Source organism: Bufo gargarizans, unplaced genomic scaffold, assembly GCF_014858855.1.
Source record: "Bufo gargarizans isolate SCDJY-AF-19 unplaced genomic scaffold, ASM1485885v1 fragScaff_scaffold_483_pilon, whole genome shotgun sequence".
NCBI classification, from domain to species: domain Eukaryota; kingdom Metazoa; phylum Chordata; class Amphibia; order Anura; family Bufonidae; genus Bufo; species Bufo gargarizans.
Window position 1 is genome coordinate 114,389 of NW_025334124.1, and position 24,906 is coordinate 139,294.

Genomic DNA, 24,906 nt, shown 5'->3' on the forward strand with positions numbered 1-24,906 from the left:
GTTAAAACTGCATGCCTTCTGTCAATGCTTTTTTTGCCACGTCTAAAACATAGCCCTGCCATGGGGTGGGGCAGCACCCTTAGGCCTCTGTCACATGAGTGATCCCGATTGCTTCAGGATCCGTTCAGGAAAGATCTAATGGTTTTGCACACTGGTTGAATCCGTTTTGTCTGCGATTTCTTTCCGGGTGTTTTTTTCCTGTCCGGGATTGTATCCAGATTGCAGCATTTTTCACACGTGAAGAAAAACTGAAGAATGACATCTTCCAGCAACCATCAGTGAAGAACACTGCAGTCAGATGCCTTCCATATTTCACACAGCGCCATTTAGAGCTGTGTGAGCATCTCGTAGAGCATCTCGTATAAGAACTCGTAGAGCATCTCGTATAAGAACTCGTAGAGCAACTCGTAGAGATTTGTCCTGAATGCAAACATAATGCGTGAAAAATGACTGGATGAGGATTCAGTCCGGTTCACTACATGCATTGCATCCAGATGAAGAACCTGCTTGTGTACAGCCACCCTTAGTACAGTAATAAAAAAACCGACCCAGCAATCAGGACCTGCATGCTACTCATCCAGAATAATAGTAAAAACATACCCAACAATCAGGACCTGCATGCTACTCATCCAGAATAATAGTAAAAACATACCCAACAATCAGGACCTGCATGCTACTCATCCAGAATAATAGTAAAAACATACCCAACAATCAGGACCTGCATGCTACTCATCCAGAATAATAGTAAAAACATACCCAACAATCAGGACCTGCATGCTACTCATCCAGAATAATAGTAAAAACATACCCAACAATCAGGACCTGCATGCTACTCATCCAGAATAATAGTAAAAACATACCCAACACTCAGGACCTGCATGCTACTCATCCAGAATAATAGTAAAAACATACCCAACAATCAGGACCTGCATGCTACTCATCCAGAATAATAGTAAAAACATACCCAACACTCAGGACCTGCATGCTACTCATCCAGAATAATAGTAAAAACATACCCAACAATCAGGACCTGCATGCTACTCATCCAGAATAATAGTAAAAACATACCCAACAATCAGGACCTGCATGCTACTCATCCAGAATAATAGTAAAAACATACCCAACACTCAGGACCTGCATGCTACTCATCCAGAATAATAGTAAAAACATACCCAACAATCAGGACCTGCATGCTACTCATCCAGAATAATAGTAAAAACATACCCAACAATCAGGACCTGCATGCTACTCATCCAGAATAATAGTAAAAACATACCCAACAATCAGGACCTGCATGCTACTCATCCAGAATAATAGTAAAAACATACCCAACAATCAGGACCTGCATGCTACTCATCCAGAATAATAGTAAAAACATACCCAACAATCAGGACCTGCATGCTACTCATCCAGAATAATAGTAAAAACATACCCAACAATCAGGACCTGCATGCTACTCATCCAGTGTGATAGTATAAACAGATCCATCAATCAGGACCTGCATGCCGCTCATCCTGAAGAATTGACTAATAAATGGAAAGAGGCTCAAAATAATGGCAGTGAGCAGTTAAATTAGTGGTCATTCATTCTGTGGAATAACAGGTTAATTTTGGCCTTTATTTAAGGCAGGAGCGTGGCGGATGTTGCTCATTTTGGTCATAGTGTATTTCCTTCTAAAATACTGGGGAAAATGTCTAATTGTTCTGATGAAGAACGTACCTTGATTAAAAAGTTGATCGGAGGGAAAAACATGCAGAGAAGTGCAGCAAAAGTGATTTCAGATGCTTGGAAGTGGCAACCAAAACTTAAAGATGCAGAAGGAAGTGGGGACTACTGTACAAATATATGGAAGAATAGCCAAAATGGCAACTTCTTAGCCAATGATTCCCCTCCAGAAAGACGAGAGAAGATCTTAAGTCACCAGTGAGTGCTGCTATTATCAGAAGACAATGAAGTGAAGCCAATTGTCACCTCCAGAAAGATATGAGAAGATCTGAAGTCACCAGTGAGCCCTGCTACAATCACAAGACAATGAAGTGAAGTCAATGATCCTCTCCAGAAAGATTAGAAGATCTGGTCACCAGTGAGCACTGCTATAATCAGAAGACTATGAAGTGAAGCCAATGATCACCTCCAGAAAGATTAGAAGATCTGGTCACCAGTGAGCACTGCTATAATCAGAAGACTATGAAGTGAAGCCAATGATCACCTCCAGAAAGATTAGAAGATCTGGTCACCAGTGAGCACTGCTATAATCAGAAGACGATGAAGTGAAGCCAATGATCACCTCCAGAAAGATGAGGGAAGATCTGGTCACCAGTGAGCCCTGCTATAATCAAAAGCCAATGATCCCCTCCAGAAAGATGAGGGAAGATCTGGTCACCAGTGAGCACTGCTATAATCAGAAGACGATGATGTGAAGCCAATGATCCCCTCTAGAAAGATGAGAGAAGATCTGAAGTCACCAGTGAGCACTGCTATAATCAGAAGACGATGATGTGAAGCCAATGGTCACCTCCAGAAAGATGAGAGAAGATCTGGTCACCAGTGAGCACTGCTATAATCAGAAGACGGTGATGTGAAGCCAATGATCCCCTCCAGAAAGATGAAGGAAGATCTGAAGTCACCGGTGAGTGCTGCTATAATCAGAAGACGGTGATGTGAAGCCAATGATCCCCTCCAGAAAGATGAAGGAAGATCTGAAGTCACCAGTGAGTGCTGCTATAATCAGAAGACGGTGATGTGAAGCCAATGATCCCCTCCAGAAAGATGAAGGAAGATCTGAAGTCACCAGTGAGTGCTGCTATAATCAGAAGACAAATTACCAGAAATAACTCACAGCAAAGGCCCAAAGACATGGGTCTAGTGGCCGCAGACAGTGTCAGTTGTCCCCCGAGCACTGGATTCAAGCCACAGTGCACTGTGAAGACTGTAAAGCATGGTGGGGCAGATATCCTGATATGGGGATGTGTCTCATACCATGGTGCTGGGACTATTTATCACATACAAGGAATACAGTGTGAATATATTAGAATACTGGAGGAGATCATATTGTCCTATGCTGAAGAAGAAAGGTCCTTGAAATGGGACTTTCAGCAACAATGACCCAGAACCCACCAGTGAGAGAACAATACAGACAAACAGGACTGAGGTAATGGAGCGGCCGCCCAATCCCCCAACCTGAGTCCCATATAGGATTTACAAGGAAAAACCTCAAAATGCAGAACTGTGGAATGTAGTCCAAGCCACCTAAACTGGAAGACTTGTTCAGAGGGACAGGAAGTTGGTTGACTCCATGCAATAAATCACAGAAAAAATGCATCACACGGATATGCCACTGACTATACTGGCTAGTCATAAATGCAGATATTAAAAGCTGAGACTTTTGCCAATATATTCCTGTCAGGAAGATATCGGAGCCCACATGCACCACGTCACGGCTCTCAGCATGGCAAGGGGTCCTACCACTACGCTACCTATGGTGTGAACAAGGTCTGAAGGTGATGTAATCCAGCTCACAGCCAAGCTTCCACACAACCGCCTAGCAGGACAACTAGTGCAATGTGAACAAAGCCAGACTGTGAACCACACCCATATCAGACCGTGTAATGGAGGCTACCAGGTGCAAAGGAGAGTGTTAGAATGCCAGGTGAAGGCACATACACTGCATATAAAACAAGACTGTGTTTTTGACTCCATGCAATACAAATATCAGGCAGTTTTCAGAAACTGATTTTTTTTATTTATTTTTTACGGTCACTGCTCATTATTTTTAAACTGAGAGAAGTTTGAATGTGAAGCCTGAATATAATGGGGGTTATTGGGAGCTCCAGATTTCACACCGAGTGATTTCCAACACTAGCTCACAGCGCAGGTGATAATGGAGATCCATCCAGCAGCCTATCAGGAGTCGCCCTGGATATTTGGTGGTTGCTGATCTGTGGAGATATGTGATGACACACGGAGCTGATCTGTGGGGATATATGATGACACACGGAGCTGATCTGTGGGGATATATGATGACACACGGAGCTGATCTGTGGGGATATATGATGACACACGGAGCTGATCTGTGGGGATATAGGATGACATGGAGCTGATCTGTGGAGATATATGATGACATGGAGCTGATCTGTGGGGATATATGATGACATGGAGCTGATCTGTGGAGATATAGGATGACATATGGAGCTGATCTGTGGGGATATAGGATGACATATGGAGCTGATCTGTGGGGATATAGGATGACACACAGAGCTGATCTGTGGGGATATAGGATGACATATGGAGCTGATCTGTGGAGATATAGGATGACATATGGAGCTGATCTGTGGGGATATAGGATGATATATAAAGCGATCTGTGAGATATAGGATGACATGGAGCTGATCTGTGGAGATATAGGATGATCCACAGAGCTGATCTGTGAGGATATATGATGACCTATAAAGCGATCTGTGGAGATATATGATGATACACGGAGCTGATCTGTGTGGATGTATGAGGACACAGAGCGGATCTGTGAGGATATAGGATAATGCACAGCTGATCTGTGTGGATATATGATGACATACAGAGCTGATCTGTGAGAATATGTGATGACCTATATCCTCACAGATCAGCTCTATATATCAAATATCCCCACTGATCAGCTCCGTGTCCTCATACATTCACACAGATCAGCTCCGTGTATCATCATATATCTCCACAGATCGCTTTATATGTCATCCTATATCGCCACAGATCAGCTCCATAGGATGACATGTGGATCTGATCTGTGGGGATATAGGATGATACACAGAGCTGATCTGTGGGGATTTATGAACACATATAAAGCGATCTGTGGAGATATATGATGACAGAGCTGATCTGTGAGGATATAGGATAATACATGGAGCTGATCTGTGAAGATATATGATGACATACAGAGCTGATCTGTGGGGATATAGGATGACATACAGAGCTGATCTGTGGGGATATAGGATGACATACAGAGCTGATCTGTGGGGATATATGATGACATGGAGCGGATATGTGGGGATATAGGATGACATATGGAGCTGATCTGTGGGGATATATGATGACATGGAGCGGATATGTGGGGATATAGGATGACATGGAGCTGATCTGTGGGGATATAGGATGATATATGGAGCTGATCTGTGGGGATTTATGATGACATATGGAGCGGATATGTGGGGATATAGGATGATATATGGAGCTGATCTGTGGGGATTTATGATGACTAGGGTTGAGCGAACCCGAACTGTAAAGTATGGGTTCCTACCGAACTTGATGATTTTTTTGACCCCGGACCCGAACCAAAACATTTCAGTAAAAGTTCGGTGTTCGGCAATTTAATGGCTCTTTTTGAAAAGCTGCAGAGCAGCCAATCAAGATTTATTTTTATTTTTTTGTGGGTGCAATGCAACATTTTTGTACCCTGCCCTGAGCCCAGTGACACAGAAAAATAAGTTTTATCCGTCTGTTAGGTGGGCGTCGGCGGCCATTTTGTGCACCAGCACAGCATATGTGCCAGGGGAAGGGAAAATAATATAGGGAATCGGTCTGGGAGTTCAGTGACCCAGGGGGTGACATATTCACATTTTTTTCTGTAAAGTACAACCCAAGTAAATCCATCTGTTAGATCCTGTGGGGACAAATTAATTTGTTTTCGCTAAAAAGTACATTTGCGCCCTGCACTGTATCTGTGATGGTGATAGAAAATCTGTTAAATCCATCTGTTTGAGTGTGGGTGAAAAAAATCATATTTTTTCCCCAGAAAGTACATTTGCGGCCTGCGCTGCATTTCTGACCGTCCAATACAACCAGTCACTACCGCTGTTACATTGTTGGTTGACAAATTCACATTTTTTGTGACCGTGAAGTAATTGTATAAAATTCGCCTGTCTCACTGTTGTGTGACCTGAAGAAATGTTTCCTCTCTATGACACCGGCACGGCCTTACTATCAGTAATCTTAATTGTTGACTATTGGCGGTTACATTGTCGCCTGACATAAACCATCTGTTAGTTTGGTGGATGAACGCAAAGAATAAGGAGAGCGTCAAATAAGGGACGTAGCCCAGGTCGTGGTGCTGCTGGTGGAGCTCCTGTTGCAGGGAGAGGACGTGGTCGATCTGTGCCAGCTACACGCACAAGTGAAACCCCTTCCTCAGGTGCGAGTAGGCGACAGAACCTGCAGCGGTATTTGGTCGGGCCTAATGCTGCTCTACGACTGGTGAGGCCAGAACAAGTACAGGCGATAGTAGATTGGGTTGCTGACAGTGCCTCCAGTTCCTTCATTGTCTCCCACCCAGTCTCCTGCTGAAAGATCAGAGTTGGCACCTGCAGCCCATGTCCATCAGTCTTTCACCTCACCCCCTTGGAAATCAGTAAAGCAGTCTGAGCCCCAAGTCATGCAGCAGTCTCTTCTGCTTTTTGATGACTCTGTTAGCAGGGTTTCCCAGGGCCATCTACATAGCCCTGCCCCAGAAGTGGAAGAGATTGAGTGCACGGATGCCCAACCACTTATCTTTCAAGATGAGTACATGGGAGGACCATCGCAGCACGTCTCGGATGATGACAAAACACAGGTGCCAACTGCAGGGGCTTTCGAAAGTGTTCAGACTGACAAGGAGGGCAGGGGTGAAGACTGGGTGGAAGATGATGTGGAGGACGATGAGGTCCTCAACCCCACATGGAATCAAGGTCATGTGAGTGACCTGTGTAGTTCGGAGGAAGAGGTGGTGGTCGCACAGAGCCACCAGCACAGCAGAAGAGGGAGCAGGGTGCAAAAGCGGAGCGGCCATCCCCTAGACAGTACACCTGCTACTGCCCACCGCAGCAAGGGACCGAGCACACCAACGCCAGCTCCAAGGAGTTCCCTGGCGGGGCAGTTCTTCAGACAAAGTGCTGACGACAAGACACGAGTGGTTTGCACGCTGTGTAATTAGAGCCTGAAGCGAGGCATGAACGTTCTCAACCTGAGCACAACCTGCATGACCAGTCATCCAAGTGCAAAGCACGAGCTGCAGTGGAGTAGACACCTCCAGAACCAAGAAAGGTCTCTGGCTCCTCCTGCTTCTTCTTCTGCTGCAGTCACGGCCTCTTCATCCACCTCTGGAGTGACAGTGCCACCCCGCAAACAGAGAATCTGCCAGCAACACCGCCACCTGGGTCACCAAGCATCTCCACAATGTCCCACGGAAGCGTTCAGCTCTCCATCTCCCAAAGGCTGGAGAGGAAGTACCCCCCCTAGCCACCCTCGATCCCTGGCCCTGAATGCCAGCATATGGCCTCTGAAATGCTGTCATTCCGTCTGATGGAGACGGATAGTTTTAAAGGCCTGCTGGCGGTGGCTGTCCCACAGTACGTCATGCCCAGCCGCCACTACTTTTCAAGGCGAGCCATCCCTTCCCTGCACAATGAAGTAGGGGACAAAATCGGGTTTGCACTGCGCAACGCCATCTGTGGCAAGGTGCACCTGACTACGGATACGTGGACCAGGAACAGGGCCGCCATCAGGGGGGTACAGCCAATACCCCAGTAAGGGGCCCAGACCCTGGGGGGGGCCCGGCCAGTTCCAATGTAAAAAAAAAAAAAAAAAATTTTTTTATTTATTTATTTTTTTTTAAAAATTTTTTTTTTACCCCTTCTCATTTGTCAGTGACTTGAGTTGAACTTTATTGCATCGCTAGAGGGGGGCAATTGATCATTCCTTGCTAGTGATGTCCAGTTCATGAACGAATCATTCATTTGAATCGATTCAGTTCACTGAACCGATCCGTGTGAAGCCGCTCAGTCTCAGTCAGTGAGTCACACAGCACAGAATAGCAGAGCCGCCGGCAGCAGAGAGGGACTCGGGAGGAGTGTAATCTGATCCTAGAGTGGAAGCTGCTTCTGCCAGCCCCTCCCCTCCCCGCCCACCAACCAATCAGAGCTGAGTCAGTGAGTCACAGCACACAATAGCAGAGCCGCCGGCAGCAGGGAGGGGAGGGACTCGGGAGGAGTGTAATCTGATCCTAGAGTGGAAGCTGCTTCTGCCAGCCCCTCCCCTCCCCGCCCACCAACCAATCAGAGCTGAGTCAGTGAGTCACAGCACACAATAGCAGAGCCGCTGGCAGCAGGGAGGGGAGGGGCTCGGGAGGAGTGTAATCTGATCCTAGAGTGGAAGCTGCTTCTGCCAGCCCCTCCCCACCCCGCCCACCAACCAATCAGAGCTGAGTCAGTGAGTCACAGCACACAATAGCAGAGCCGCAGGCAGCAGGGAGGGGAGGGACTCGGGAGGAGTGTAATCTGATCCTAGAGTGGAAGCTGCTTCTGCCAGCCCCTCCCCATCCCGCCCACCAACCAATCAGAGCTGAGTCAGTGAGTCACACAGCACACAATAGCAGAGCCGGCCGCTGGCAGCAGGGAGGGGAGGGACTCGGGAGGAGTGTAATCTGATCCTAGAGTGGAAGCTGCTTCTGCCAGCCCCTCCCCTCCCCGCCCACCAACCAATCAGAGCTGAGGCAAGGCAAGCACTAGCAGCTCTGAGTCTGAGTCACTGACACAAGTGCATGGAGTCTGAGAAAGAATCGGATGAGTCACAGGTTAAAGGGTTTCTACCACATCGTTTTGACATAATTAGCTATCAGACACTAGCGATCCGCTAGTGTCTGCTCTACCAAACAATCCTAATATAATAGCTTTTGTGCAGCCGTTTCCATAAAAAACTAACATTTATTGATATGCTAATGAGCCTCTAGGTGCTATGGGGGCTTCTTTTCAGCACCTAGAGGCTCGGTCTGCCTTCACAAAATGCCGCCCAGCGCGTCCCTCCAGCCCGCCCATCTCCTCTGGAATGTGATCCTACCTCTGTCTTCGGTGCATCTGTCTTTGGCGCAGGCGCAGTGAATGTCTGACCGCTGCCTGCACAGACATCTCGGTCATCGGCGCAGGCGCAGTGGAGATGTCTGTGCAGGGAGCGGTCAGACATTCACTGCGCCTGCTCCGATGACCGAGATGTCTGTGCAGGCAGCGGTCAGACATTTACTGCTCCGAAGACAGACGCGCACGGCGCAGGCGCGAGAATTCGTCCGCTGACTCAGAGGTAGGATCGCATTCCAGAGGAGATGGGCGGGCTGGAGGGACGCGCTGGGCGGCATTTTGTGAAGGCAGACCGAGCCTCTAGGTGCTGAAAAGACGCCCCCATAGCACCTAGAGGCTCATTAGCATATCAATAAATGTTCGTTTTTTATGGAAACGGCTGCACAAAAAGCTATTATATTAGGATTGTTTGGTAGAGCAGACACTAGCGGACAGCTAAATTTGTCAAAATGATGTGGTAGAAACCCTTTAAAAGAATCTAAAGATCAGACTTAGAAAGAGACTCATTCGATTCTTTGAGTTAAAAGAGCCGCGAGTCACTAGAACAGTTTACACTGAGGCTGAGGCTTTTGTGGCAGCAGTGATAACATTAAAGGGGTTGTCCGGGTTCAGAGCTGAACCCGGACATACCCTTATTTTCACCCCGGCAGCTCTCCTGAGCCTGGCATCGGAGCATCTCATGCTCTGATGCGCTCCAGTGCCCTGCGCTAGATCGCGCAGGGCACAGGCTCTTGTGTTTTCAATAACACACGGCCGGGCGGTAACTTCCGCCCAGCAGTGTGTTCGGTGACGTCACCGGCTCTGAGGGGCGGGCTTTAGCTCTGCCCTAGCCGTTTTACTGGCTAGGGCAGAGCCAAATCCCGCCCATCAGTGCCGGTGACGTCACCGGGGTTCCTGTCAGCCCCATGGAGAGCCCGGTACGTCACCGGAACTCAGAAAAATGCCTTTGCCCTGCGCGATTTAGCGCAGGGCAAAGGAGAGCATCGGAGCATGAACTGCTCCGATGCTCATGTCAGGGGGGCTGCCGGGGTGAAAATGGAGGGATGTCCAGGTTCAGCTCTGAACCCGGACAACCCCTTTAAGGGACAGGAGCAGAGAGATAAGAGAAGGGACAGGTGACTGTGAAGACCACGCGATCTGTTGCTCAGAAGCCATGAGATTGTAAGGCTACTTTCACACTAGCGGCAGGACGGATCCGACAGGCTGTTCACCCTGTCGGATCCGTCCTGCCGTTATTTCGCCGGACCACCGCTCCGTCCCCATTGACTATAATGGGGGCGGGGGCGGAGCTCCGGCCCAGCACGGCAGTGCACGGCGAAAGGCCGCCGGACTAAAAGTACTACATGTCCAACTTGTTGTGTGGTCTTTGCTCAGGGGTAAAATGCAAAGCTGTTTTCTGGATTATCCCACAGGGCCATGATGTTATTAACCCCTCCCTTGCCAGCCCACCCAGCCCTATTTAGCTTTGTGTTCAGCTTTGAAAAAAATGTTTAGGCCATGAAGGGGTTAATTAAGTGTTGGAGGGGGTGGGGGGTGTTATTGTGCATATTGAGTTTGTGATCCATTTAACAAGTTTGACCAGTTGGGTTTGAGAGTGGTTGAGTGTCATCCACAGATCCCTCATAACAGTGCATCACCCACAGATCCCCCATAACAATGTGTCATCCACAGATCCCCCATAACAGTGTGTCATCCCACAGATCCTCATAACAGTGTCATCCACAGATTCCCCCCATAACAGTGTCCATCCACAGATCCCCCATAACAGTGTCACCCACAGATCCCCCATAACAATGTGTCATCCACAGATCCCCATAACAGTGTGTCATCCACAGATCCTCATACAGTGTCATCCACAGATCCCCCCATAAACAGTGTCATCCACAGATCCCCCATAACAGTGTCATCCACAGATCCCCCATAACAGTGTGTCATCCACAGATCCCCCCATAACAGTGTCATCCACAGATCCTCATAACAGTGCGTCATCCAGAGATTCCTCATAACAGTGTGTCATCCACAGATTCCCCTATAACAGTGTGTCATCCACAGATCCCCATAACAGTGTCATCCACAGATCCTCATAACAGTGTCATCCACAGATCCCCCCATAACAGTGTCATCCACAGATTCCTCATAACAGTGCGTCATCCAGAGATTCCTCATAACAGTGTCATCCACAGATCCCCCATAACAGTGTGCATCCACAGATCCCCATAACAGTGTCATCCACAGATCCCCCTAACAGTGTCATCCACAGATCCCTCATAACAGTGTCATCCACAGATCCCCATAACAGTGTCATCCACAGATCCCCCATAACGTGTGTCATCCAGAGATCCCCCATAACAGTGTCATCCACAATCCCCCATAACAGTGTGTCATCCACAGATCCCCCATAACATTGTCACCACAAGTCCTCATAACAAGTGTCATCCACAGATCCCCCCATAACAGGTGTCATCCACAGATCCCCATAACAGTGTCATCCACAGATCCCCCATAACAGTGTCATCCACAGATCCCCATAACATGTGTCGTCATCCAAGATCCCCCATAACAGGGTGTCATCCACAGATCCCTCATAACAGTGGTCACCCACAGATCCCCATAACAATGTGTCATCCACAGATTCCCCATAACAGTGTGTCATCCACAGATCCCCCATAACATGTGTCATCCACAGATCCCCCATAACAGTGTGTCATCCACAGATCCCCCATAACAGTGTGTCATCCACAGATCCCCCATAACGTGTCATCCACAGATCCCTCATAACAGGTGTCATCCCCAGATCCCATCCACAGATTCCCCCATAACAGTGTGTCATCCACAGATCCCCCATAACAGTGTGTCATCCACAGATCCCCCATAACAGTGTGTCATCCACAGATCCCCATAACAGTGTGTCATCCACAGATCCCCCATAACAGTGTGTCATCCACAGATCCCCCATAACAGTGTGTCATCCACAGATCCCCCATAACAGTGTGTCATCCACAGATCCCCCATAACAGTGTCATCCACAGATCCATAACAGTGTCATCCACAGATCCTCATAACAGTGTCATCCACAGATCCCCCATAACAGTGTCATCCACAGATCCCCCATAACAGTGTGTCATCCACAGATCCCCCATAACAGTGTCATCCACAGATCCCCCATAACAGTGTGTCATCCACAGATCCCCCATAACAGTGTCATCCACAGATCCCCCATAACAGTGTCATCCACAGATCCCCCATAACAGTGTCATCCACAGATCCCCCATAACAGTGTGTCATCCACAGATCCCCCATAGTGTCTATCCACAGATCCCCCCATAACAGTGTGTCATCCACAGATCCCCATAACAGTGTGTCATCCACAAGATCCCCATAAACAGTGTGTCATCCACAGATCCCCCATAACAGTGTCATCCACAGATTTCCCCATAACAGTGTCATCCACAGATTTCCCCATAACAGTGTGTCACCCACAGATCCCCCATAACAGTGTGTCATCCACATATTCCCCCCATAAGAGTAAGTCCTCCACAGATTCCCCCCATAACAGTACGTCATCCACAGATCCCCCATAACACTGTAACAGTAAACCTTGTGTTTTTTTTTTTTTTTTTTTTTATGTGCAAGGGGAAGATTGCTGGGGCAGATTAGAACAGGTAGTGCAGTTAATGTTAGTGGAGGGTCCTGCTTAAAAGAGTCTACCTTGTCGTGGTAGCATTCTTCATATTATTTGGTCAAAAATGAATTCCTTACTGAAATCACTGATTATCACTTTTTACTGTCTTTGTAGTTGTAAAAAAATTATGAAATTTGGGGGTAGATCCTTGGGGGTGGAGGGGAGGTGGAGTCAGGATGGATTCTAAAGGGGCGGGGTAGGAGGGGGGGCCCAGGCCTTGAGCTGTGTAAGGGGCCCCAAAATTTCTGATGGCAGCCCTGACCAGGAAGCATGGTCAGGGACGCTATATCTCCATAACAGCACACTGGGTAAATGCAGTGGCGGCTGGGCCTGAGGCGGATAGCAGTTTGCCGCATGTCCTTCCACCACGGAGGATTGCAGGGCGCTTCAGTTTGACTCCTGTTGCTTCCTACTCCGCATCCTCTACCAGCTCCTCATCCGGTCAGCGTAACACCTTCACCACCAACTTCAGCACAGCCAGGGGTAAACGACAGCAGGCAGTTTTATAACTTATCTGTTTGGAGGACAAACCCCACACCGCGCAGTAGCTGTGGACGGGCCTTGAACAACAGACCGATGAGTGGTTGGTGCCAGTGAGCCTCAAGCCCGTCCTGGTGGTGTCCGATAATGGTTAAAATCTCGTAGCAGCTCTGGGACTAGCCTGGCGCATGTGCTGAATTTGGTGGTGAAGAGATTCCTTAAAAATTACCCCGACATGTCAGAGCTGCTGCATAAAGTGCGGGCCGTCTGTGCCCGCTTTTGGTGTTCTCACCCTGCTGCTGCTCACCTGTCAGCGCTGCAGCGTAACTTCGGCCTTCCCGCTCACCGCCTCATATGCGACGTGCCCACCAGGTGGAACTCCACCTTGCACATGCTGGACAGACTGTGCGAGCAGCAGCAGGCGATAGTGGAGTTTCAGCTGCAGCACGCACGGGTCAGTCGCACTACAGAACAGCACCACTTCACCACCAATGACTGGGCCTCCATGCGAGACCTGTGTGCCTTGTTGCGCTGTTTCGAGTACTCCACCAACATGGCCAGTGCCGATGACTCAGTTCTCACAGTTACTATCCCACTTCTATGACTCCTTGTAAAAACGCTGCTGGTGATGATGGAAGAGGATGTGGCACAGGAGGAGGAGGAGGAAGAGCGATCATTTCGTAGGGCTTAGGCCAGTCATTCACAAGTGGCTCAGAGGGTGGGTTCCTGCACCCACAAACGCCAGGTACACTATTGTCCAGACAGGGCACAGTTCTGGAGGATGACGAGATGGAGGAGGAGGAGGAACCTTGTTCACAGCTCATGGCCATCACTGGTGTGTGGCTGGGGGGATACAGAGGACACGGACGATACATCTCCCACAGAGGACAGCTTTTCGTTGCCTCTGGGCAGCCTGGCACACATTAGTGATTATATTCTGCAGTGTCTGCAACGACCGCCGAGTTGCCCACATTCTAACTTGTGCTGATTACTGGGTGGCCACGCTGCTGGATCCCCGTTACAAGGACAACCTACCGTCCTTAATTCTGTCACTGGAGCGTGATCGTAAGATGCGCAAGTACAAGCGCACGCTGGTAGACGCGCTGCTGGTGGCATTCCCACCTAACAGCGGGGGCACAGTGGAAGCACAAGGCGAAGGCAGAGGAAGAGGTCGCCAACGCAGCTGGGGCGCCGCCAGCACCTCAGAAGGCAGGGTTAGCATGGCCGAAATGTGGAAAAGCTTTGTCAGCACGCCACAACAACCAGCACCACCAGCTGATATGGAACGTCTTAGCAGGAGGCAGCATTTCAGCAACATGGTGGAGCAGTATGTGTGCACACGCCTACACGTACTGCATGACGGGTCTGCCCCCTTCAACTTCTGGGTCTCCAAATTGGGCACATGGCCTGAGCTTGCCCTTTACGCCTTGGAGGTGCAGGCCTACACTGCAGCCAGTGTATTATGTGAACGTGTGTTTAGCACGGCAGGGGGCACTATCACAGACAAGTGCAGCCGCCTGTACACAGCCGATGTGGACAATCTCACGTTCATTAAAATGAACCAGGCATGGATCCCACAGGACTTGTCCGTACCTTGTGCAGAATAGACATGTATACCGGCCTTACCCAGCCATTGTTATACTGCAGCGCACTTTGTGTTTGTTTTATTTTTTATATTTCCCATTTGTGGGGATATATGATGACACATGGAGCTGATCTGTGGGGATATAGGATGACACACGGATCTGATCTGTGGGGATATAGGATGACATGTGGAGCTGCTCTGTGGGGATATAGGATGACACGTGGAGCTGATCTGTGGGGATAAGGGATGACACGTGGAGCTGCTCTGTGGGGCTATAGGATGACACGTGGAGCTGCTCTGTGGGGCTATAGGATGACACGTGGAGCTGATCTGTGGGGATATAGGATGACATGTGGAGCTGAGCTGTGAGAATATATGAAGACATGTGGAGCTGCTCTGTGGGGCTATAGGATGACATACGGAGCTAATCTGTGGGGATATAGGATGACATACGGAGCTAATCTGTGGGGATATAGGATGACACACGGAGCTGATCTGTGGGGATATAGGATGACACACGGAGCTGATCTGTGGGGATATAGGATGACATACGGAGCTGATCTGTGGGGATATAGGATGACATACGGAGCTGATCTGTGGGGATATAGGATGACACACGGAGCTGATCTGTGGGGATATAGGATGACATGTGGAGCTGATCTGTGAGAATATATGATGACACACGGAGCTGATCTGTGGGGATATAGGATGACACACGGAGCTGATCTGTGGGGATATAGGATGACATACGGAGCTGATCTGTGGGGATATAGGATGACATACGGAGCTGATCTGTGGGGATATAGGATGACACACGGAGCTGATCTGTGGGGATATAGGATGACATGTGGAGCTGATCTGTGAGAATATATGATGACACACGGATCTGATCTGTGGGGATATAGGATGACATGTGGAGCTGCTCTGTGGGGATATAGGATGACACGTGGAGCTGATCTGTGGGGATAAGGGATGACACGTGGAGCTGCTCTGTGGGGCTATAGGATGACACGTGGAGCTGCTCTGTGGGGCTATAGGATGACACGTGGAGCTGATCTGTGGGGATATAGGATGACATGTGGAGCTGAGCTGTGAGAATATATGAAGACATGTGGAGCTGCTCTGTGGGGCTATAGGATGACATACGGAGCTAATCTGTGGGGATATAGGATGACATACGGAGCTAATCTGTGGGGATATAGGATGACACACGGAGCTGATCTGTGGGGATATAGGATGACACACGGAGCTGATCTGTGGGGATATAGGATGACATACGGAGCTGATCTGTGGGGATATAGGATGACATACGGAGCTGATCTGTGGGGATATAGGATGACACACGGAGCTGATCTGTGGGGATATAGGATGACGTGGAGCTGATCTGTGAGAATATATGATGACACACGGAGCTGATCTGTGGGGATATAGGATGACACACGGAGCTGATCTGTGGGGATATAGGATGACATACGGAGCTGATCTGTGGGGATATAGGATGACATACGGAGCTGATCTGTGGGGATATAGGATGACAATCGGAGCTGATCTGTGGGGATATAGGATGACATGTGGAGCTGATCTGTGAGAATATATGATGACACACGGATCTGAACTGTGGGGATATAGGATGACACGTGGAGCTGATCTGTGGGGATATAGGATGACATACGGAGCTGATCTGTGGGGATATAGGATGACATACGGAGCTGATCTGTGGGGATATAGGATGACACACGGAGCTGATCTGTGGGGATATAGGATGACGTGGAGCTGATCTGTGAGAATATATGATGACACACGGAGCTGATCTGTGGGGATATAGGATGACACACGGAGCTGATCTGTGGGGATATAGGATGACATACGGAGCTGATCTGTGGGGATAGAGGATGACATACGGAGCTGATCTGTGGGGATATAGGATGACACACGGAGCTGATCTGTGGGGATATAGGATGACATGTGGAGCTGATCTGTGAGAATATATGATGACACACGGATCTGAACTGTGGGGATATAGGATGACACGTGGAGCTGATCTGTGGGGATATAGGATGACATGTGGAGCTGATCTGTGGGGATATAGGATGACATGTGGAGCTGCTCTGTGGGGATAAGGGATGACACGTGGAGCTGCTCTGTGGGGCTATAGGATGACACGTGGAGCTGCTCTGTGGGGCTATAGGATGACATGTGGAGCTGAGCTGTGAGAATATATGAAGACATATGGAGCTGATCTGTGGGGATATAGGATGACACGTGGAGCTGATCTGTGGGGATATAGGATGACACACGGATCTGATCTGTGGGGATATAGGATGACATACTGAGCTGATCTGTGGGGATATAGGATGACGTGGAGCTGATCTGTGGGGATATAGGATGACATGTGGAGCTGCTCTGTGGGGATATAGGATGACGTGGAGCTGATCTGTGGGGATATAGGATGACATGTGGAGCTGCTCTGTGGGGCTATAGGATGACATACGGAGTTAATCTGTGGGGATATAGGATGACATACGGAGCTAATCTGTGGGGATATAGGATGACACACGGAGCTGATCTGTGGGGATATAGGATGACATGTGGAGCTGATCTGTGAGAATATATGATGACACACGGAGCTGATCTGTGGGGATATAGGATGACATACGGAGCTGATCTGTGGGGATATAGGATGACACACGGAGCTGATCTGTGGGGATATAGGATGACATGTGGAGCTGCTCTGTGGGGATATAGGATGACGTGGAGCTGATCTGTGGGGATATAGGATGACATGTGGAGCTGCTCTGTGGGGCTATAGGATGACATACGGAGTTAATCTGTGGGGATATAGGATGACATACGGAGCTAATCTGTGGGGATATAGGATGACACACGGAGCTGATCTGTGGGGATATAGGATGACATGTGGAGCTGATCTGTGAGAATATATGATGACACACGGAGCTGATCTGTGGGGATATAGGATGACATACGGAGCTGATCTGTGGGGATATAGGATGACACACGGAGCTGATCTGTGGGGATATAGGATGACATACGGAGCTGAACTGTGGGGATATAGGATGACACGTGGAGCTGAACTGTGGGGATATAGGATGACATGTGGAGCTGATCTGTGGGGATAAGGGATGACACGTGGAGCTGCTCTGTGGGGCTATAGGATGACACGTGGAGCTGCTCTGTGGGGCTATAGGATGACACGTGGAGCTGATCTGTGGGGATATAGGATGACATGTGGAGCTGAGCTGTGAGAATATATGAAGACATGTGGAGCTGCTCTGTGGGGCTATAGGATGACATACGGAGCTTATCTGTGGGGATATAGGATGACATACGGAGCTAATCTGTGGGGATATAGGATGACACACGGAGCTGATCTGTGGGGATATAGGATGACACACGGAGCTGATCTGTGGGGATATAGGATGACATACGGAGCTGATCTGTGGGGATATAGGATGACATACGGAGCTGATCTGTGGGGATATAGGATGACACACGGAGCTGATCTGTGGGGATATAGGATGACATGTGGAGCTGATCTGTGAGAATATAGGATGACATGTGGAGCTGCTCTGTGGGGATAAGGGATGACACGTGGAGCTGCTCTGTGGGGCTATAGGATGACACGTGGAGCTGCTCTGTGGGGCTATAGGATGACATGTGGAGCTGAGCTGTGAGAATATATGAAGACATATGGAGCTGATCTGTGGGGATATAGGATGACACGTGGAGCTGATCTGTGGGGATATAGGATGACACACGGATCTGATCTGTGGGGATATAGGATGACATACTGAGCTGATCTGTGGGGATATAGGATGACGTGGAGCTGATCTGTGGGGATATAGGATGACATGTGGAGCTGCTCTGTGGGGATAAGGGATGACACGTGGAGCTGCTCTGTGGGGCTATAGGATGACACGTGGAGCTGCTCTGTGGGGCTATAGGATGACATGTGGAGCTGAGCTGTGAGAATATATGAAGACATATGGAGCTGATCTGTGGGGATATAGGATGACACGTGGAGCTGATCTGTGGGGATATAGGATGACACACGGATCTGATCTGTGGGGATATAGGATGACATACTGAGCTGATCTGTGGGGATATAGGATGACGTGGAGCTGATCTGTGGGGATATAGGATGACACACGGAGCTGATCTGTGGGGATATAGGATGACATACTGAGCTGATCTGTGGGGATATATGGGAAATTTTATGTGGAGAAATATTTGTGAAAATAAGGAGAGACAAACTGCGGTCGTGCGTTTATTCCGTCTCTCCTCGTATTAGGAACTTTCCGTACTTCACACTCTTTCTTAGTCATCCATTACTCCATTTGGAATTTTGTTATTTTTTTCAGCAATTTCCTGTTGTTGCTTTTTCTTTCTTCGTTAATTCTTCAATCAACACAAAGTAAGAAACTAATTTTTGGCATTTATTTATAAATTATCCTGTCTGATTTCCCTCATACAGCAGTCATCACCATCATTTCATCACGTTCTCCTCGGGGTCCCTTCGTCTTTTTCCTCTACAAGGTCGGGCGAGGTCGGTTCAGTCGGAGGCGCAGCACTGGAGAAATGAGGGTGCAGGTTTTTTACTCTGCGTATTTTAAATATTTTAGATGTGGAGCTGCATTGTTCCCCCTTATATCATAACTTGCTGTGGGATTTATCCCCCCCCCCAGCAAGGCAAGGGCATTACCGCAGACCAAACACACATCCAAAGGTCGCCCCCTGCTGGCCTCTACATGAATGACAGGAGCTGAAAGCACAGCAGTGCTAGAGAAGGATGGTGGAACAATCTGCAGATCTCTAGAGGTGTAATAATCTGCAGGATGTATCGCTGTGTAGCTGTGAGGAGGTAGAGAGGACAGCACAATGCTCTGCAGATCGAGATGTCATAATCTGCAGGAGATAAAGACCTGCAGAATGCCTCTGTTGTCTTGGTCTCTGAGCACTGTAATGTTCTGCAGAACTCTGGTGTGATGTAATGCTCTGCAGGTCTCTGGTGTGATGTAATGCTTTGCGGGTGACCCCCGTCTATTCTCTCGTTGCAGTGAGTCTGGAGTTCGGCAGGGCGGTCTGGCTCCGGTTTTACCCCTCCTCGTACGCCCCGTGCCCTCACCCCAGTTTTGTGGCACACCTGGGAGGAGTTGTGGTGGGGATCACGCTGGGAGTTGTGATCCTCAGGAACTTCGAGCAGCGGCTCCGGGATCGAGCGATCTGGTGGATCCTCCTCGGCAGCTTCCTGCTCTTTGTGATTTTCGCAGTCTTCTGGAACGTGTTTGCATTCAGCATGGCCGGTCTGCAGCTACCACCCCCGCCTTAACGGGGGAGGGGGTGACATGACGAGGCTGACACACAAGGGGCGATGTCATGCGAAGAGGCTGACACGGGGTGGGGGGTGTCACACAACGAGGCTGATACACGCGGGGTCTTCACAAGATGAGGCTGTCACACAACAAGGCTGACCATGGGGTGGGGGGGTGTCACACAACAAGGCTGACCACGGGGAGGGGGGGGTTTGGTGGCCCATGACGAGGCTACACACGGGGGTGTCACATGATCTGCAGTCCTGGCGTCTCCTCACTAAAGTGACCTTTGCTGGCCGCCATCTTGGGATTCTGTTCATGTTCTGGACACAGTGTAAAGGAGAAATCTAAGCTCCACCCCCGAGAACAGCGATAAGACTCTTGGCGGCCCCTTATCTCACCTCCCCAGTGCTTCAGTCTCCATAAACATATTTATTACCAGTTTCAAGATCTCTGCTTGCTGTCAGGGAATAGAAACTTACTTGTTTACATCCAGAAGGTGGAAAATCCATCCTGAATGGGTTGTGCTCACAGCTGAGGATTTGTTACAGTGTATCTGTGCAGATATAATGCATCAGTCTGGAGTCCATGACACTTGCCTAGACAGGTCACATTGCAACAAACCCTCAACCGTAAGAGCAGAAATGGCTCAGAACAGGTTTCCACTCAGTGACAGCAAGCAGGGGTCTTAAGAAAGCATTAATTATTCTAGTTAGGGATGAGCGAATCAGCTTCGGGTGAAACATCCGAAGCCGATTCCCATAAAACGTAGTTTCAATACTGTACGGCGCGAGCGCTCCATGCAGTATTAGAATGTATTGGCTCCGATGAGCCGAGACTTCGCAGAATAACTTCAGAAATTGATTTATACTGTAAAAAAAAATCCCGAACTTGGGTTTAGGAAATGTTTTTTTACAGTATAAATCAATTTCTGAAGTTATTCTGCGAAGTCTCGGCTCATTGGAGCCAATACATTCTAATACTGCATGGAGCGCTCGCGCCGTACAGTATTGAAACTTAAGTTTTATGCAAATTGACTTTGGATGTTTCATCTGAAATCGAGTCGCTCATCCCCAATTCTAGTACGCTGCTGGCAAATAGAATAGCCCCCCATGAATATTAACCCTCTAGTAGGAGAGCTCCAGACCCACAGAGCACCAGTTCAACTTCATATGATATGCTGATCCCCGCCCCAGCCATGATGTATAGCAGTATTTTTCTATGATGTTTGTTTTATAAAAGTGTTGTTTCTAGAAAATACGTGTCCGCTTATCTGCTTCCTGACAACTGGCGCCTCATGCGCCATTACACCTCCTGACGACTAGCGGTGCCGCGTCCACTCATCCGCCATTACACCTCCTGACGACTAGCGGTGCCGCGTCCACTCATCCGCCATTACACCTCCTGACGACTAGCGGTGCCGCGTCCACTCATCCGGCATTACACCTCCTGACGACTAGCGGTGCCGCGTCCACTCATCCGGCATTACACCTCCTGACGACTAGCGGTGCCGCGTCCACTCATCCGCCATTACACCTCCTGACGACTAGCGGTGCCGCGTCCACTCATCCGCCATTACACCTCCTGGACAGGCGGTGCCGCGTCCACTCACCCGCCATTACACCTCCTGACGACTAGCGGTGCCGCATCCACTCATCCGCCATTACACCTCCTGACGACTAGCGGTGCCGCGTCCACTCATCCGCCATTACACCACCTGACGACTAGCGGTGCCGCGTCCACTCATCCGCCATTACACCACCTGACGACTAGCGGTGCCGCGTCCACTCATCCGCCATTACACCTCCTGACGACTAGCGGTGCCGCGTCCACTCATCCGCCATTACACCTCCTGACGACTAGCGGTGCCGCGTCCACTCATCCGCCATTACACCTCCTGACGACTAGCGGTGCCGCGTCCACTCATCCGCCATTACACCTCCTGACGACTAGCGGTGCCGCGTCCACTCATCCGCCATTACACCTCCTGACGACTAGCGGTGCCGCGTCCACTCATCCGCCATTACACCTCCTGACGACTAGCGGTGCCGCGTCCACTCATCCGCCATTACACCTCCTGACGACTAGCGAGGCCGCATCCACTCATCCGCCATTACACCTCCTGACGACTAGCGAGGCCGCATCCACTCATCCGCCATTACACCTCCTGACGACTAGCGAGGCCGCATCCACTCATCCGCCATTACACCTCCTGACGACTAGCGAGGCCGCATCCACTCATCCGCCATTACACCTCCTGACGACTAGCGAGGCCGCATCCACTCATCCGCCATTACACCTCCTGACGACTAGCGAGGCCGCATCCACTCATCCGCCATTACACCTCCTGACGACTAGCGGTGCCGCGGCCACTCATCCGCCATTACACCTCCTGACGACTAGCGAGGCCGCATCCACTCATCCGCCATTACACCTCCTGACGACTAGCGAGGCCGCGGCCACTCATCCGCCATTACACCTCCTGACGACAAGTGGTGCGGCGTCCACTCATCCGCCATTACACCTCCTGACGACTAGCGGTGCCGCGTCCCCTCATCCGCCATTACCCCTCCTGGACAGGCGGTGCCGCGTCCACTCACCCGCCATTACACCTCCTGACTACTAGCGGTGCCGCGTCCACTCATCCACCATTACACCTCCTGACGACTAGCGGTGCCGCGTCCCCTCATCCGCCATTACACCTCCTGGACAGGCGGTGCCGCGTCCACTCACCCGCCATTACACCTCCTGGCGACTAGCGGTGCCGCGTCCACTCATCCGCCATTACACCTCCTGACGACTAGCAGTGCCGCGTCCACTCATCCGCCATTACACCTCCTGACGACTAGCGGTGCCGCGTCCACTCATCCGCCATTACACCTCCTGACGACTAGCGGTGCCGCGTCCACTCATCCGCCATTACACCTCCTGACGACTAGCGGTGCCGCGTCCACTCATCCGCCATTACACCTCCTGACGACTAGCGAGGCCGCATCCACTCATCCGCCATTACACCTCCTGACGACTAGCGAGGCCGCATCCACTCATCCGCCATTACACCTCCTGACGACTAGCGAGGCCGCATCCACTCATCCGCCATTACACCTCCTGACGACTAGCGAGGCCGCATCCACTCATCCGCCATTACACCTCCTGACGACTAGCGAGGCCGCATCCACTCATCCGCCATTACACCTCCTGACGACTAGCGAGGCCGCATCCACTCATCCGCCATTACACCTCCTGACGACTAGCGGTGCCGCGGCCACTCATCCGCCATTACACCTCCTGACGACTAGCGAGGCCGCATCCACTCATCCGCCATTACACCTCCTGACGACTAGCGAGGCCGCGGCCACTCATCCGCCATTACACCTCCTGACGACAAGTGGTGCGGCGTCCACTCATCCGCCATTACACCTCCTGACGACTAGCGGTGCCGCGTCCCCTCATCCGCCATTACACCTCCTGGACAGGCGGTGCCGCGTCCACTCACCCGCCATTACACCTCCTGACTACTAGCGGTGCCGCGTCCCCTCATCCGCCATTACACCTCCTGGACAGGCGGTGCCGCGTCCACTCACCCGCCATTACACCTCCTGGCGACTAGCGGTGCCGCGTCCACTCATCCGCCATTACACCTCCTGACGACTAGCAGTGCCGCGTCCACTCATCCGCCATTACACCTCCTGACGACTAGCGGTGCCGCGTCCACTCATCCGCCATTACACCTCCTGACGACTAGCGGTGCCGCGTCCACTCATCCGCCATTACACCTCCTGACGACTAGCGAGGCCGCATCCACTCATCCGCCATTACACCTCCTGACGACTAGCGAGGCCGCATCCACTCATCCGCCATTACACCTCCTGACGACTAGCGAGGCCGCATCCACTCATCCGCCATTACACCTCCTGACGACTAGCGGTGCCGCGGCCACTCATCCGCCATTACACCTCCTGACGACTAGCGAGGCCGCATCCACTCATCCGCCATTACACCTCCTGACGACTAGCGAGGCCGCGGCCACTCATCCGCCATTACACCTCCTGACGACAAGTGGTGCGGCGTCCACTCATCCGCCATTACACCTCCTGACGACTAGCGGTGCCGCGTCCCCTCATCTGCTATTGCATTACGCTCCCAGCAGCAGTCACTAGGGGGAGCGGTGGCCACCAAGGTTCTCCAGCTGCTCCCCCTAGTGGCTGCCTGGTGTTGTGACCGTCTCCATGACAACACTGCACCTCACAGGAGACCCGTCAGTAGTGCAGCCCACAATGATGAGACTGCACTACAGCGTGTGAAGAACATTACATCCGTGTGCAGCCAGCAGCAAGACCACCGACAGGACATGGATGGGACATGATCTGGAAACCACTTCAGCCTAAGGAAGTCAATAGACGTGTGAATGAGGCCTTACTGAAAAGAAGCTGCTGATTTATACGTAAAGGGTTATTCCTTCCTCATCCTGTCCAAATATCTCATTAAGTCACATCCAGAGCTGCAATCACAATTCTGCTGCATGAGATTATATTCTGCAAGTAGCCATCACCCCTCCTCCAGACCTTTCCACGCGTCTCTACCCCTGAGGCCTTCTCCAGACTCCTCCGTCCGCCAGCAATGGCGTTTCTTCTATGGGGCCAAATGGGTAAAACAAACAGCAGCCCCCCCTCCTCCCCTGCCACTGACTGCTGCTGGCCAGTCCACGAAATGGAGCAGCATCGGGGAGGTAATTATTGTGACTTTTAACCCATTCTGCCTCCCTTTCTTACTATAATAATGCGGCTGAGCCCCGAGTTCCCACAATGCACTGCTAACAGCGTTGTGACTGCAACTCTCAGATTCGACATGACGCAGCAACCCACAGCAGCCGCGCTCAGGTAACACTGGTGCCCACTGAGCCCAGCTCCAAGGAGTAACACTCCCAGCCTCCTCAGTCCCACAAGCTTCATGTGCACA

General features: G+C 50.4%; 1 protein-coding gene across 1 annotated transcript in view; it reads left to right on the plus strand.

Annotated features, from left to right (window-relative positions):
- LOC122922565 (rhomboid-related protein 3-like) overlaps window positions 1-20,695 on the plus strand; it is a 41,825-nt gene extending 21,130 nt beyond the window's left edge. Inside the window, exon 8 of the mRNA XM_044273220.1 lies at window positions 19,693-20,695. Coding sequence (XP_044129155.1) covers window positions 19,693-19,964 — 272 coding nt within the window. The 3' untranslated portion in view covers window positions 19,965-20,695. The remainder of the gene's footprint in view (window positions 1-19,692) is intronic.
- The last annotated feature ends 4,211 nt before the right edge of the window (window positions 20,696-24,906 follow it).